Raw genomic sequence first — 16325 nt, 5'->3', positions numbered from 1 at the left:
TGGTGAGCATTTTGTGTTCATTACACATCGGTTCTGTTTAAGGCTTTTTATTGTGACCTGAGAATTTAGACTTGTTAAACTTGACAAAGGGAAGTATGCACAACGTCCTGTTTAAATGGAGGTGTATCTCGCCTACAGCTCGCCGACCTTTGGTGCGTTGGATACGGTCAAGTGGAGAACAGCCTGTTCCTTAGGTGCTGTTTTCTCTCGGGGTGTAATATTCATCACGTGTAATAAAATGCTCGGTGATTTCTCTGTAGTCTGGTGACACCCTTCATACGTCGTGCTTCTTCAAACGTTCAGTCATTAAGCCTCAAAAGGTCGTTAAGGGCCCCAAAGCCTTTTCATAATTAAAGCCTAATTGGACCACAGCTAAATGTGAATTAAACGTGGTCATGTGGGGTATGAACCGATAACAGCGATGAGGATTTTTCTGGATTCAAAATACCACAAGGATCCAACCCCACAGCAGGTTCCTTCTCCGGTTCAAACAGCCGTGTTCAGGACGACTGATCCTCGTTTTTGCTCTGTTCTATGTTCCTTTTTCCGCCATTTTGTTTGTTTTGCTCTCACATAAATTCCAGAGGGGGGGGACGATTTGATTTTAAAGTCTCAGCGTGTGATGTCAGAAGTGGAGTAGAATCAGAATGGCTGATTATGATACAGATATGTCAGACTTTAACATTCTCACTCTCTCTCTCTCTCAGTCGCACGGCGTACTCCTACAACCACGACGCCCAGCTGTATAGTCAGGGCAGCACCTACTTCGACTCCGGGAGTGGGGCTCCTCAGGTGACCACAGTGGTTTCCTCGGCCAGCGGAGGGCACCCCCACAGCATGGTAGGCATCGCTATGGACGTGGGAGGCAGCCAGATCATCTCCAGCGGCAGTGCGTATCTCATCCACGGAGGGATGGACAGCAGCAGGCACCTCACCTCACACACCGCCCGCTCTTCCTCTGCCATGGTACGACCCGCTGGTCTCACAATGAAGCACACACTGTACGTTATACGTTAACAAACACATTCCTGACAGAGCTTTTAGCAGCAGAGGACTACACTCTGTACATGGCTTAGAGAGGCACTTTAATAACATTTCCCTGAGATCCTCTTTGTTCAGTAGGTACCTTAAACTTCAAAACGTTTCTTTTAAAATGTTTAGTGTAGAGCTAGACTCTTAAAAACAAGGTTTACAGAAGGTTTAAAGTCAGCCTTGGTGTGGGTTTCTGTGTAGCTGCTCTAGCTGCTCTGTGGTCACATCTTTTAAAAACAAAAAAGGCTTTAGAAATAGACTTTGAGTGCTGAAGAGTGGTTCTTTAAATGGCTTTCGGCTTGATGTGCAGCTTTAGGACAATCTTAAAGTTTTTCATGAAGTAATTTCATAAATATCTACTGGAGAAACTTCTACTGACACTTTCTTTAACGGAATCAAACAGGAGTCAACTCTGGCATCACTACCAGGTCACTTTGTCCCACAGCACTGTCACACACTCAGAGAGAGAGAGAGAGAGACTTTTTTTTTTACTTTTAGGGTCCTTTATTATCAACAGTTGGACTCAATATTCGTCCAAGTTCAATTTTGAAACATAAAAACTACTTGTAAACAACACTCACACTATAAAACCTGGGTATATATAAAAAAAGTGCATTTAAATGAAAAATGGATTAAAAATTAGTTCACCATCACATACAGAACACACCCCTCCCCCACAGCACCACACCTCCTCAAACACCTCCAGAGTTTTCATGCACTTATAAAAATTAAAATCAATAAAAATCCTTGATCTCACCAGTCTGATAAAAACCCTTATGACCTCACTGTCAGTGTCCTGTTCCACCTTGTTTTTTCGACTGATGTAAATGGCCAGTTTCGCTTGACCAAGGATAAAATTCAACAATTGGCTCTTGGCCCTCTCCTTCTTGTTGTATGTAAAACCCAGGATAAAAGTGTGCACGGTAAAAATCTCATTAAAAGCCATAAAAGCTGTCTGTAAAAAATCAAAAAGGGGACGTAGCCTAAAACATCCCATAAAAGCGTGAAAGACAGTTTCCCTCTGTGTGCAAAAAGGGCAAACTGGTGCAACCTCAGGGTTTAAAACAGAGATAAAAGAGTTGACAGGTAAAATCCCATGTAAAACCCTCCACTGGAGGTCAGCAGCTCTTTTTGTTAACGGTGGCTTGTACAACGCTCTCCACTCAGGCTTTACATTATCACCCAGAGATAGAACCTCCCTCCACGGCGTGTCCACCCTCCCATTCAGTCTCTTTTTGTTTAGCGCTTTCACGCATGCTCTGTACAGCAGCTTCCCGGATGCACTGTCCAACTTCATACAGGACTCCCCCTTACACTCCAGCAGGGGCCCCTCGCAGTCCTCCAGGTCAGGGGCCAGGATGAGAGCAGGAAAGGGGTCGTCCTCTGCAGGCCTAGTCACCCCTGCACCGTAGTCTATCAACATCCTAAGTTCCTCAGGGGTCAACGCTGTCCTCCACTTGCACAGAGACCGAGATACCATGCGCAGAGACCTCAGACCTAACCGTGCAGTCAGTCGCTCTGCACCGGAAAGATCAGGTCCCGCAGTGTCCACCAGTTGACGCAGTGTGGTGACCCCCGAAGAAACCAAGACTCTGGTCAGTGCAGGAGTCGACAGGCCTGAAATGTCCATCCGGGCGCCGTGAAGCAGAGGTTCCTCCAGCAGCCAGTGCAGCGTTGTACTCTCTGGTCCTTTGACTTTAAAAAAACTCCATATTTTAAAAAGCCCACGATAAAATGCAGGTAAACCAGCAGTGTCCAGTAACTTTGGGTTCATTAAAAACAGGGTCCTGTCCATCCCCAGGCCTCCCACTGTGTGCAGGATCCTGCAGGCTACCTCCCTCCAAACCAGTTCCTTAGGGCCAGTAAACAGTCTTTGTGCAAACTGGAGGCGGAAGGCAGCCACCCTGCTGGCTAAATGAATGAGCCCCTGCCCTCCCTCATCCTTGGGAAGATGAAGAACTCCCTGAGGAACCCAGTGAAGTCGATCCCAAAAAAAATCCACCAGTAGAGCTTGAAGATTGGCCAGCAGGCCTGGTGGGGGATCGACACACGCCAGTTTATGCCACAGGGAGGACGCAGCCAGGTTGTTGATGATGAGAACTCTACCTCGGTATGACATTTGAGGGACCAGCCACATCCATCTATTCAGTCTTCCCTTCACCTTTTCCAGCACACCATCCCAGTTCCTTTCTTCAAAAACACTGTCCCCCAAATGCACACCGAGGTATTTAAACCCGCCCGTCCCCCAGGCCAGTCCATCAGGGAGTCTGGGTTCTTCACCTTCCCAGTCCCCGAGTAAAACTGCTTCGCTCTTTGCCCAGTTTACCTTTGCAGAGGATAAAATGTTAAAATCATGTAAAACATCAACTAAAACATTTACATCATCTTGAGCACTGATAAGAACAACAAGGTCGTCTGCATAAGCAGAGACATGTAATGGGGCAGTACAATCTGGAACATAAAAACCCTCCAGTCCCTCCCTCAGCTTACAGAGCAGGGGCTCAATGGAGAGTGAGTACAACATACCCGACAGTGAACAGCCCTGTCGGATCCCTCTAAAAACTTTAAAAGGAGCACATAAACCACCGTTAACTTTCAGCACACTCTCAATGTCACCGTACAGAACCTTGATCATGGCAATAAAACCAGGGTTGAACCCAAAGCTCTCCAGAACCTTCCAGAGATACCCGTGTTCAACCCGGTCAAAAGCCTTTTCCTGGTCTAGAAATATGAGACCAGTCTTTAACCCCAATAGCCTGGAGACGTCCAAAACATCAGGAATTAAATAAACGTTGTCAAAGACAGACCTACCGGGTACACAGTACGACTGGTCAAAGTGAACCACCTGCTCCATCACCTTCGCCAGTCTCGAGGCCAATGCTTTCGAGAGCAGTTTACAATCGGCGCACAGCAGAGACACGGGGCGCCAGTTCTTCAGTTCGGACAGGTCCCCCTTTTTCGGCAGCAGCGTCAGCACCGCCCTCCTGCAACTCAAAGGAAGCTTTCCATCACGTATGCTGCACCCGAGGACCTCCAGCACATCCTGGCCGATGACCGACCAGAAAGTCTTGTAGAACTCTACTGGTAGGCCATCAATGCCAGGAGCGCGACCATTCTCCATACCATTGAGGGCCTCATGCAGCTCTTCCAATGAGAGTTCAGCATCCAGCTGCGCCGCTGCCGATTGCGACAGTCTGGTCATATTCCTGAGGAACCTGTCCTCCACCTCCTGCGTCGCCGTGCGCTCGCTCTCATACAGCTTTGAGAAAAAGCTGACTGTTCGCTTGCGAATGTCAGCAGGATCATTAAGGAGATCCCCTGATTCTGATCGCACAGCGTGCATGTACCGCTTCTGTCCATTTCTACGCTCAAGACTAAAGAAGAACTTAGAAGGAGCATCCAGTTCATTCACGCACTGAAAGCGTGAGCGGACCAGCGCCCCCTGTGCTGTTACACCCAATAAATCAGCCAGAGCAGCCTTCTTTTTGTTGAGAGCTCTAATATGCCCTAAATCTCCTGTGGCCTCCGCAAGACCCTGGAGCCCCACTATTCCAATCTCCAGAGCTTTAAGTGACCTAGTAATGTCCCTCGTGACATTGAGAGTGTACTGTTGACAGAATAATTTAACATTGGCTTTGGCTACGTCCCACCATTGCTGAACAGAGGTAAAATCATTTCTCTTTGCTCTAAAAACAGCCCAGAAAAAGGTAAAAGACTCTTTAAAATTGGCATCTTCTAAAAGCGTGGTATTAAAATGCCAGTACGCACTCCGCGGCTTCACCTTTGTTTTTAAGATAGTTCCCCGGACCATAGAGTGGTCAGAGATTCCTACCGGGGCAATAAAACACCGTGTAAAAAGAGATCGTTGGTGTCTAAAACAATAAAAGCGGTCCAGTCTGGCCAGCGAGAGCATGTTATCTTTACTGTGGGCCCATGTGTACTGTCTTTGTTCATCATGGAAACTTCTCCAGACATCACATAACTCATGGGCCTCCAGCATCTCGCAAAGACGCTTCCGTGAAGCCGCGTGAGGTTCGCCATGATTCCGGTCTGTTTTGTGTGCTGTACAGTTAAAATCTCCACCCAAGACTAAAAACTCTGTGGAGTCACAACTTTTTAAAAGAGAGCTCAGTGCGTCTAAAAACAGTAACCTCTCAGCCCCTAGTGTTGGAGCATAGACGCAGATAAAAACAAAAGTGTCTTCTTCAAAGACAGCCCTCACTTTTAAAAGTCGTTCCTTTAAAACTTCCTCCACTGTATAAGAGACCGGAATAAAAGACTGTGAGAAAAGGAGTGCCACCCCACCGCTAAGGGATGAGTTGTGGCTTAGAACAGCGAGCCCACTCCACTCCTTCGCCCACTCAGCAGCATTTTCCACATCACTGTGGGTTTCCTGCACAAAGACAACATCGATACCAAGTGTTTAACCAGCTCATAAAACTTTGCCCTTTTCTCACAGTCCCTTGCCCCATTAATATTTAAGGTGGCGATTTGAAAACCTTCCATTAAAAAAGGTAAAAAAAAAGAGGGGACAAAAACAATCAGAGATAAAAGTCCGTTCAGGAGTCGTCTTCACACTGCACTTTGTTCAGTTTGGTCAGTAACTTTTTTAGTCTAAACGTCTCCTGCTCCGTAAAAACCCCCTCCCTCCGCAAGTGTTTGACGTCCCGTATGAACTGTACACTGTCTGGGAAATGTTCCTCCACCCTCACACCCTTCTGTCCTTTAGTAACTCGTAAAAACTTTCTAATTTCTTCAACAGTGTACAGTTGAGGCCTGTTCTCTTCCTGGGAGCACACAGACCATCCCGAGTCAGAGAGAGAGCCCTCACTGTCCGAGTCTCTGTCCTCCACTGCCGTCACATCTTGTTTGGCCTGTTTTTTCCCTTTCCCTGGCCCCTCTTCTTCCTCTTATGAGGAATTTTAAAAACGGACTCAACCTCCATCAGGTTTACTCCTCCAGCCTCCTGTCCTGCTTCTCGGGCTGGAGCCAGTTCAGAACAGCTGTGCTGCACCCCTCCGTCCCTCTCCTCCACGTAAACACCACCAGAGCCCCCCCCACAAGGCCCCGCCGAAGAGGGCCCCACCTCGGCCGACACGGCCTCAGCAGCCACCCTAACAGCAGGCCCCACCGAAGATGACCCTACCACAGCCGACGCGGCCCCAGCAGCCACCCCAGCAGCAGGCCCCGCCGAAGAGGGCTCCACCGCTTCCGACGCGGCCCCGGCAGTCACCCCAACCGCAGGCCCCGCCGAAGAGGCCTCCACCGCGGCCACCGCGGCCCCGGGAGACACCCCATCAGCAGGCCCCGCCGAAGAGGGCTCCACCACGGCCGACGCGGCCCCAGCTTCCACCCCAACAGCAGGCCCCGCCGAAGAGGGCCCCACCACGGCCGACCCGACCCCGGCAGCCACCCCCACAGAGGGCTCCGCCAAAGATGGCTCCACCACTGCCCCGGCAGCCACCCCAACAGAGGGCTCCACCACCGCCAGCGCGGCCCCAGCAGCCACCCCAGCAATGTCGGACCCTACGGAAGAGGTCTCCACCACGGCAAACGGGGCCCCGGCAGCCCCCCCAACAGCAGGCCCCGCTGATGAGTGCTCCACCACAACAGCGGACCCCGCCGAAGAGGGCTCCACCACGGCCAACGCGGCCCCGGCAGCCCCTCCAACAGAGGTCCCCGCCGAAGAGCGCTTCGCTGCGGCCAACGCGGCCCCGGCAGCCACCCCAACAGAGGGCCCCCCTGAAAAAGGCTCCACCGTGGCCAGCACGTCCCCGGCAGCCACCCCAACAGCGGACCCCCCCGGTGGTGACATTTTACTGTTCGGGGTCCGTGCAGCCGGCCAAGCAGCAGTCGCAGGGGGGACGACCACCGCGGGCACAGCCACTACAGGCCCCGACCGCTCAGTACCCCCTGTCCCCTCAGTACCTGTATTAACTCGTCCAGGGCAGTCACGAATAAGATGTCCGACCTGTTTACACCCAAAACACTTCATACTATTTTCAGTCGAAGCAAAAACTGTATAAACATAACCATCCACTTTAAACTTCAGGACTAAGTCCAAACTTTCAGCTCCTCCATTCAACACCATGAAAACAGATCTTCTGAAAGACACCAAGTGTTTAAGTAAGGGCGACTTACAGGTTATGAGGATCTTCTTGATCGGGGAGACGAGCTTCCCAAAGCGGGAAAGCTCCTGAGCGATGTGTTCATCTTTAATGAAGGGAGGGACGTTGGACAAAATAATCCTTTTGGACGGGGTACTCAGGGGCAGCACAGGCGTGAACTGGTCATTAATAACTAACCCTTTTTCCACCAAAACAGCCGCGAAATGCTCGTTAACCAAAAACAAAACAAACGCGTTGCTCATTTTCGAGATGGAAACCATGTTCTCGTGGCCGACGACATCTACCGCCGCCGTACCACACTCTTCCATACTCGCCCGGCACTCCACCTTCACCGCGTGCCGGCGGGTCAGACTCTCACACAACAGGGTGTGGGAGGACGCCATGCTTCCGCCAAACGCCGACAGCAGACTCCCCCACAGGCCCTAGCTCCACAAATACATTACCAAACACACCTCACACACGCACACTCACACAAACTTCAGAAAAATCTGAAAAAAACGCACACGCACAAAAAAATTGGCAAAAAACGCCAACCGCTCTCAATCACAACGCTCCGCTCACTCCAACGCTCACGCTCGCGCATGCGCACAGAGAGAGAGAGAGAGAGAGAGAGAGAGAGAGAGAGAGAGAGACACAGAGTGAGAGAGAGAGAGAGACACAGAGTGAGACAGAGCAAGAGAGAGACAGAGCGAGAGAGAGAGAGAGACACAGAGCGAGAGAGAGAGAGAGACAGAGAGCAAGAGAGAGACAGAGAGAGAGAGAGAGGGAGACACACAGAGCGAGACAGAGAGAGAGAGACACAGAGCGAGACAGAGAGAGAGAGAGACACAGAGCGAGACAGAGAGAGAGACACAGAGCGAGAGAGAGACACAGAGCGAGAGAGAGAGAGAGACACACAGAGCGAGACAGAGAGAGAGAGAGAGAGAGAGACACACACACAGAGCGAGACAGAGAGAGAGAGAGAGACACAGAGCGAGAGAGAGAGAGAGCGACACAGAATGAGACCAAGCGAGAGAGAGAGAGAGAGAGAGCGAGAGAGAGGGGGAGAGGGAGACAGAGAGAGAGAGAGACACAGCGAGAGAGAGAGACACAGCGAGAGAGAGAGAGACAGAGCGTAAGAGAGCGACAAAGAGAGAGAGAGAGAGAAGCAACTGCACATGAATATATGGGGTGATTTAGAGTGGGCTGCTTTCTCTGGAGAGATGGAGCTCCATCCAGTAACACAGGGATGTGTGGAAGTAGCGTCATGCAACATCAGTACCTGACCTCACTAATGCTCTTGTGGCAGGTTGCAATCAAGTGGTTTCAGCAATGTTCCAGCCTCCTGTGTGGCTAGAAACGCAGTGGCTGTGACTTCAGCAAAGTGGGGAAAGATTCCTTATCGGTGCTATTGGCTTCAGATTAAATTGGGCAGTCAATTCCAAAAGGATTACACCGCACAACCTCCTCTGGTTAAACTAGTTCAGCTGCTGTAGTGCTAACGATGAGAGAGAGAGAGAGAGAGAGAGAGAGAGAGAGAGAGAGAGAGAGAGAGAGAGAAAGAAAGAAAGAGAGAACTGAGGCTGCTTTTCAGTGATTCAGCAGTGCCTTGTAGAGCCACTCCAGCGCTCTGCCACAGAAACGGCCCCAGAGCTCGTTACTGTTTGGCCCAGAGCCCCTGGGAGCCTTTATAATATCTGGAAGGACACCTGCTTTTTTTTTCTACTCATTCCTTCCTTCACCCTCCCTCTCTCCCTCTAGCCCTTTCTTTCATTTTTAAGTTTTGCCACTTTTCTGGAGGTCTCTCTCTCTCTCTCTCCTGGGCCTCTTTTCTTTCTGCTCTTGAAAGAGCAAACTGCTGCATCGAGGACTGGCTGTGTCCACTCACTTTACCTCAGTGAGGGACTTGTTTCTCCTCTGCTTTTATTCGCAGCCCAAGGACATAAGTGGGATTGTTTGAGATAAACTCCAAGGATTTTTAGAAATGGAAATAAAGGGTGAACCGTTGTTCACACAAGGCTTTCCAACTATGTGACAGTGTAAAGTGTAAAGTCATTTTGAGAGGAGTGTGCCCTGAGAGTGTAGGGAGAGCGTAGCCCAGTGTGGAGTAGGATGCACAGGCTTTTGGTCACCTTTTCCTTTGCTCCTCGCTGCCGTTGTGTGTTTAGCTGAACCTGTGTGTGCTTCTAGGTCCTTTACACCTTTATTTACTACAGAACACATGGGAATCTCTTTTTTAATTCATCCGAAAACTTACATTTACGTTTCGGCATAGCTGCTCGAGATGAGGGTGGGTACATGAGCTTTGCCTGACGTAAACAAGGACTACTGACGTGCAGACTGACCAATTAAATGTTTACAGAGAAGGTTATCGACCAATAACGGTAGCTCTACAGTCAGACCGTCCAATCAGAAGATTTTAGGCTACTTCACCACGCCCCCTTCTCACTCAAGCGAACCAATCGGAGTAGGGGAGGGCGGGACTAGTTTGTGAATGAAACTTCTCAAAGTTCTATGTAAGCTCTAGAAAAACAAAATCCCGGACGTTTGTGAAATTCCGCCCGGACATTTCTTTAAGTCTAAAAAAGAGGACATGTCCGGGTAAAAGAGGACGTCTGGTCACTCTACACTATTACTACAGTGCTTCAAACCTTGTGACAAGAGAACAGCTACATAAACAGGAGGCTGCAGGTGTCTGAGGTGTTATGATTAGTCACCCTTCACTGAAGTGTTACCCTGATATGTTTCTGATTTGTATTATTTTTACAGTCCTCTCTGTGGCTGTAAACTCATGCTGAGGCTAAAGTACGGCTTCCGGGTCGTATAACCACTGTAAACAAGGCAATTAGTCCATATCCTCAAACGGTTATGTTCACGTGAGTCTATTTGGCTGAAAAGTGATACGTGGTCCTGCCAGGACATCAGGCTAAATTTGGGCCAAATCTGACAGAACAAACACAGCCCAAGTCTCATCATCTCTTTTATAAAGGCCATGGCGAACCGACCGGACTTAGCCCAAAAAAACAATGTCCGTAAGTCATTTGATGTTTGGTGGGTGATCTACTTTTTGGTCAAAATTCATGACGCCACTTTTGTAGTTGGTAGTTGGTCTCTACCAGGTTTCTCTCTATTTAAATACACATTTTGTAATTATTTACTTAAGAAAGCTTGTCATGTTCAAACAAAATAGCATTTCATTGTGTGTTTTAGAGACTTAGCCGCTAGCCCCTAGCTAGTTTATTGCTGCTAGCTTTGCTGATGTGGTAAGTTGTAGTTTATATGCATTTACACCACTTCTAGGTTCTAGAAATAGCTCTTAAATCCCAGAGGGGTTAGCGTTAGCACTAGTATGCATAATAATGTTTAGCACTGAGGTGTTAATGTTAGCATTAGCATTAGCATGCATTATGTTGTAGTGCGAGGAGGCCCGAGCTTGCAGCTTAACCCTCCCCTTGTTATTTGCATGTGTTTAGTTCACTGTTAAAGAGCTGCAAACACTGACTGTCTGTGATGGAAATGCACTGATCTGGCTACAGCTAACAGTCTTGTTGCATTTTCTGTTCTTTTCCTTTTATTTATTTATTTTTGCATTTATTTTTGCCCCTCTTTCCCTTCTTTCTCTCTCTCTCTCTCTCTCTCTCTGGCTCTGTCACTGTCATCCTTACCTCTCTTTTCCTCTCACCACTTCTCACCCCACCTCCCCTCTTCTGATGTTCTGCATGCCACCCTCCCCTCTCTCTTTAGCTTGAAATGGCGATTGAAAACCTCCACAAGTCTGAAGGGATTGCTTCTCACAAGAGCAGCCTGCTCAACAGCCATGTAAGTCATCCAAAAAACCTTTATTTTGAAAAAAAAAAAAGAGAGAGAGAGAACACAAGGAAGGCCTGCTGCTTTTGTAGGTTTCAGCTCTGTCCGCTAAGCCCTTTCCTGCTGCCCCGTGCATGCCCACTGTCTCACGGGCCCTGCCTCCTGTTGCTCACTGTTAAATACACCTTTTTCAGCTCTGTAGGAATGGCTTTGATGGGATTCCTGTGACTAGTCTTTGTTCAGCGTGCATGCTCTTAACAAGTGGGCGTCCGAGGGCCCTGAAAGTTGATTCTTCTGGCTGATTGAAGGAGGTTTAGATTTAGTTAGTGCTCCTTTAACACGCTTATACGAGCATGTCTCATTCTGGGAGGAATGGAACATGTCCGGCTCACCTAGAACACCTCTGATCACTAAATAAATATTTAATAATGGATATTTCAATGTAAAGAATCAATGTAAGCTCAACACAGTGGAATTAACACAACACAATGCACCATCTGTTCATTTAAAAACTGTAATCACAACAATAAAGTTAAAAAATCTTAGCTCCTCCTTGTTTTCTTGGGGGGGAGATAAATGTAGTGTGATACGCAGAAAAAAACCGGCTCGAGGAAAACCTTCATTTCTTTATTTTAATATCTCAGTGTATTTCTGATGATATTTTAAATAAGAATCTCTTAATTTGCTCAGTAAAAGCTTCAGGGAGATACTTAGCATTGGACACAAGCTTTAATGGAGAAAGTGAATACAAAAAGGAGATGAAACAGGAGCTCTGTGTGTGTGAGTGTGTGTGAGAAAGAGAGAAAGGGGAGGACAGGTGAGTTGTTTATTTAATACATATTTCAGCATAAATTAAATGTACTCTACAGTATCAATGATAAACACAACCACTGAATAAAACCACTAATACGTGAAAGAGGGAATTATGGGAAGACATTGTTGGTAAATAATTAATTAGTGTTTTAAAAAAAAAATTAACGAGGGTGGCACGGTGGCACAGCAGGTAGGTGTCGCAGTCACACAGCTCCAGGGACCTGGAGGTTGTGGGTTCGACACCCGCTCCGGGTGACTGTCTGTGAGGTGTGTGGTGTGTTCTCCCTGTGTCTGCGTGGGTTTCCTCCGGGTGACTGTCTGTGAGGAGTGTGGTGTGTTCTCCCTGTGTCTGCGTGGGTTTCCTCCGGGTAACTGTCTGTGAGGAGTGTGGTGTGTTCTTCCTATGTCTGCGTGGGTTTCCTCCGGGTGACTGTCTGTGAGGTGTGTGGTGTGTTCTCCCTGTGTCTGCGTGGGTTTCCTCCGGGTGACTGTCTGTGAGGAGTGTGGTGTGTTCTCCCTGTGTCTGCGTGGGTTTCCTCCGGGTGACTGTCTGTGAGGTGTGTTCTCCCTGTGTCTGCGTGGGTTTCCTCCGGGTGACTGTCTGTGAGGTGTGTGGTGTGTTCTCCCTGTGTCTGCTTGGGTTTCCTCCGGGTGACTGTCTGTGAGGAGTGTGGTGTGTTCTCCCTGTGTCTGCGTGGGTTTCCTCCGGGTGACTGTCTGTGAGGAGTGTGGTGTGTTCTCCCTGTGTCTGTGTGGGTTTCCTCCGGGTGACTGTCTGTGAGGAGTGTGGTGTGTTCTCCCTGTGTCTGCGTGGGTTTCCTCCGGGTGACTGTTTGTGAGGAGTGTGGTGTGTTCTCCCTGTGTCTGCGTGGATTTCCTCCGGGTGACTGTTTGTGAGGAGTGTGGTGTGTTCTCTCTGTGTCTGCGTGGGTTTCCTCCGGGTGCTCCGGTTTTCTCCCACAGTCCTAAAACACGTTGGTAGGTGGATTGGCGACTCAAAAGTGTCCGTAGGTGTGAGTGTGTGTGTGTGTGTGTTGCCCTGTGAAGGACTGGCGCCCCCTTCAGGGTGTATTCTTGCCCTGCACCCAATGATTCCAGGTAGACTCTGGACCCACCGCGACCCTGAACTGGATAAGGGTTACAGATAATGAATGAATGACACACATATTATAGTTGTCGGGACCAGATATTTAAACTCTATTTTTGTCTTGTTTCTCATATTTTGACTTGATTTGAAGACTCAATCTTCTACAGTCCCCTGGAAAGTCACCTTTAGGGAGACACCGGGTTTTGGTTTGACAGGAGTGACATGTTTAATGTAAGTCATTGTCCTAAACACCCTTGCTCTGCAGAGTCGAATGTTTTTTTTACACACCTGAGTCAGCTCACACAGGGCTTGATCATTATCTGATGAAATGTGTATGAGTGTAAATGTTAAACCCTGCACTTCAGGGGTGGTCCAGGATAGGGATTTGGAAAAGTTTGCTCTAGATCTATATCCGAAAGGCCAGGCTGGAAGCTGGCAGCGAACCACGGTCTGCCCCCTGCTTCCAGGCCTCTGATGTGGAGCCATCGGAGCTGTTCTTTGTCAGAAGCTGAAGTGTCTTTTAATGTCTCAGTGTAGTCACAGATAGGAACATCTACCCACTGCTCAGCCTGTTTACAAACGTTTACAAATATGTGATTAAACCCACCCCCTTTACTTAATGGGCTAGCTACAGTTCCTCACAGGTGTGTGTGTGTGTGTGTGTGGGAGTAGGGGATAATGTACGTCACCTTTTCAAACTGCCATCGAGCAATTATGCTGTCAAACTCCTGAGCCGGGTTGTGTTTATTATTGAAACAGGCAGTAAAAGCTTCTCTCCTGTGGTTACCATCTCTAAAATATCTGCTGAAATTTGGGAAACCTCAGGGGAGTCAAATATAAGATGTACAAAGAAGTTTTAATGTGCTTTTTTTAAACATATAATTGCTAATTCAAACCTGCTCTTTTGTCATTTAATGGTAACAGTTGTGTAGATTTAAATGTGACCGTTGTCATTTGATTTAAGAAAATATTTAGTGTGAATACGTTATGTTCACAGTCACTTACCTTAAGCTACAATGCTACATCGTCTAAACCAAAACTCACGCACATTAAACAGGACAGAACCAATCCATCCAATGCTTCTGCAGCGACCAATAAATTCTTCTCACTGAGCATTTTAAAAGTACTTCAATTTTAGGTTATTTTTTGTTTTGAAAATGGTCTAGTTTAGTATTACCATTCGCGGTGGGTCCAGAGCCTACCTGGAATCATTGCGTGCAAGGCGGGAATACACCCTGGAGGGGGCGCCAGTCCTTCACAGGGCAACACAGACACTAACACATTCACTCACACACTCACACCTACGGACACTTTTGAGTCACCAATCCACCTACCAACGTGTGTTTTTGGACTGTGGGAGGAAACCGGAGCACCCGGAGGAAACCCACGCAGACACAGGGAGAACACACCACACTCCTCACAGACAGTCACCCGGAGGAAACCCACGTAGACACAGGGAGAACACACCACACTCCTCACAGACAGTCACCCGGAGGAAACCCACGCAGACACAGAGAGAACACACCACACTCCTCACAGACAGTCACCCGGAGGAAACCCACGCAGACACAGGGAGAACACACCACACTCCTCACAGACAGTCACCCGGAGGAAACCCACGTAGACACAGAGAGAACACACCACACTCCTCACAGACAGTCACCCGGAGGAAACCCACGTAGACACAGAGAGAACACACCACACTCCTCACAGACAGTCACCCGTAGTGGGACTCAAACCCACAACCTCCAGGCCCCTGGAGCTGTGTCACTGCCACACTAACCTGCTGCGCCACCGTGCCTTAGTATTACCAGTTACCATAAAATGGGAAAAGATAACACTATTATAGATATTGTAGTGTCACAGTACTGTACGTGGTGCACAAGAGAAGACGTAAACAACATAAAAGAAATAAACCATAAACAGGGCAGGGATATAGCAGTGGGTTACAGAACTATAAATAACCGTAGCACAACAGTGCTATGAACCTTAATATAATAAAATGAGGAGGGTGTGTATAAAGATGAGTTCTGTTTATGACATTTACAAGAACAGCCTTAGTAGGTATTGCACTGAGAAACATAAGTGATAAAACAGATGACAACACAGGTCAAAAAACGCTTTCAAACTTATTTATCGACACCTGCTCGTCCAACGTTTCTGACTGGTCATACGTGGATAGTTAGTCCTCCCCTCTACTCCTCTGGAAAAGCTTTAGACGAGCTCTACGTGAATATTTCTGTGAGAAATTGATGGCATTTTTATCTGCTTCTGCATTTTAGATTGGATGTTGATATCTGTGAGCAGCTTATTTATTTATTTTTTTAGAAAAGGTGCTGTACTCGTTATAATGCCTCTGATCTGTGTGTGTGTGTGTCTGTGTGTGTGTTTATAGCTGCAGTGGCTGCTGGATAACTATGAGACAGCAGAGGGGGTGAGTTTGCCACGGTGTTCCCTCTATAACCACTACCTGCGCCACTGCCAAGAGCAGAAGCTGGACCCTGTGAACGCCGCCTCCTTCGGCAAGCTCATCCGCTCAGTGTTTATGGGACTGCGCACACGCCGCCTTGGCACCAGGTCTCTCTCTCTCTCTCTCTCATTCTCACACACACACACACTCCCTATTTCCAAAACAATCTCTTCTTAATACTGTTGCATTTGTTACAGTGCACACTTGTAGGCTTGTTAAAGTCATGTATAGTCTTACATTTATTATTAAGGCCCTCTTCACACAGCACTATGGAGAATTAGATCTTCATGTGCTTCTGTTCCGAGAGGAAATGGCCAGGTATTGTTTTTAATACTCAACCCATGTGATCATTGCAACGAGCCGCGATGCTGAATATCACAACCAGTGTGTGAATTGAGGTCACATTCTGCACTGAAATGAATGACTCACTAGAAATTGCTTCAGAGTGTTTGGACAATACACCTTTTAGCTCTTGTGCAAACAGAGTAGAAATTACAGTAGCTCAGTGGAAATGACTGAAGCACAGCAAGGATTTAAATGGTTGTGTTATGAAATATGTGCCTTTCCTTCAGGACAGTGAAAATGCAGATTTTAATGTAGTTGAGGGTCACACCTCGACCTTTTAAAAACTGTGTACTCTCAGTACATTATTGTTCAGTAAATGTACAAACAGGGAAAATGCATTTTTAAAGGTACAGCAGTGGTTTAAAGTACAGTTGTGTGCCTTAAAGGTACATTACATCCTGTTCTCCAGAAGGAAAGGGTTTTCCAGAAGGAAAGGGATTTGTGACTGTCTGTGAGGAGTGTGGTGTGTTCTCTCTGTGTCTGCGTGGGTTTCCTCCGGGTGACTGTCTGTGAGGAGTGTGGTGTGTTCTCCCTGTGTCTGCGTGGGTTTCCTCCGGGTGACTGTCTGTGAGGAGTGTGGTGTGTTCTCTCTGTGTCTGCGTGGGTTTCCTCCGGGTGACTGTCTGTGAGGAGTGTGGTGTGTTCTCGCTGTGTCTGCGTGGGT

At 48.0% G+C, this 16325-nt stretch overlaps 1 protein-coding gene across 4 annotated transcripts in view; it reads left to right on the top strand.

The window, feature by feature from the left end:
* rfx2 (regulatory factor X, 2 (influences HLA class II expression)) overlaps positions 1-16325 on the top strand; it is a 57545-nt gene that overhangs the window by 27735 nt on the left and 13485 nt on the right. For 3 of the 4 annotated variants that reach the window (XM_066643492.1, XM_066643491.1, XM_066643493.1), the window contains 3 exons: positions 708-966; positions 10884-10958; positions 15242-15423. In XM_066643492.1, coding sequence (XP_066499589.1) covers positions 708-966; positions 10884-10958; positions 15242-15423 — 516 coding nt within the window. The remainder of the gene's footprint in view (positions 1-707; positions 967-10883; positions 10959-15241; positions 15424-16325) is intronic. The other variant, XM_066643494.1, reaches the window with a different exon arrangement.

This window comes from Hoplias malabaricus, chromosome 14, assembly GCF_029633855.1.
Source record: "Hoplias malabaricus isolate fHopMal1 chromosome 14, fHopMal1.hap1, whole genome shotgun sequence".
Classification (NCBI taxonomy): Eukaryota; Metazoa; Chordata; class Actinopteri; order Characiformes; family Erythrinidae; genus Hoplias; species Hoplias malabaricus.
The sequence above is the reverse complement of the archived record's forward strand: the minus strand, read 5'-3'. Positions and strand labels throughout refer to the sequence as shown.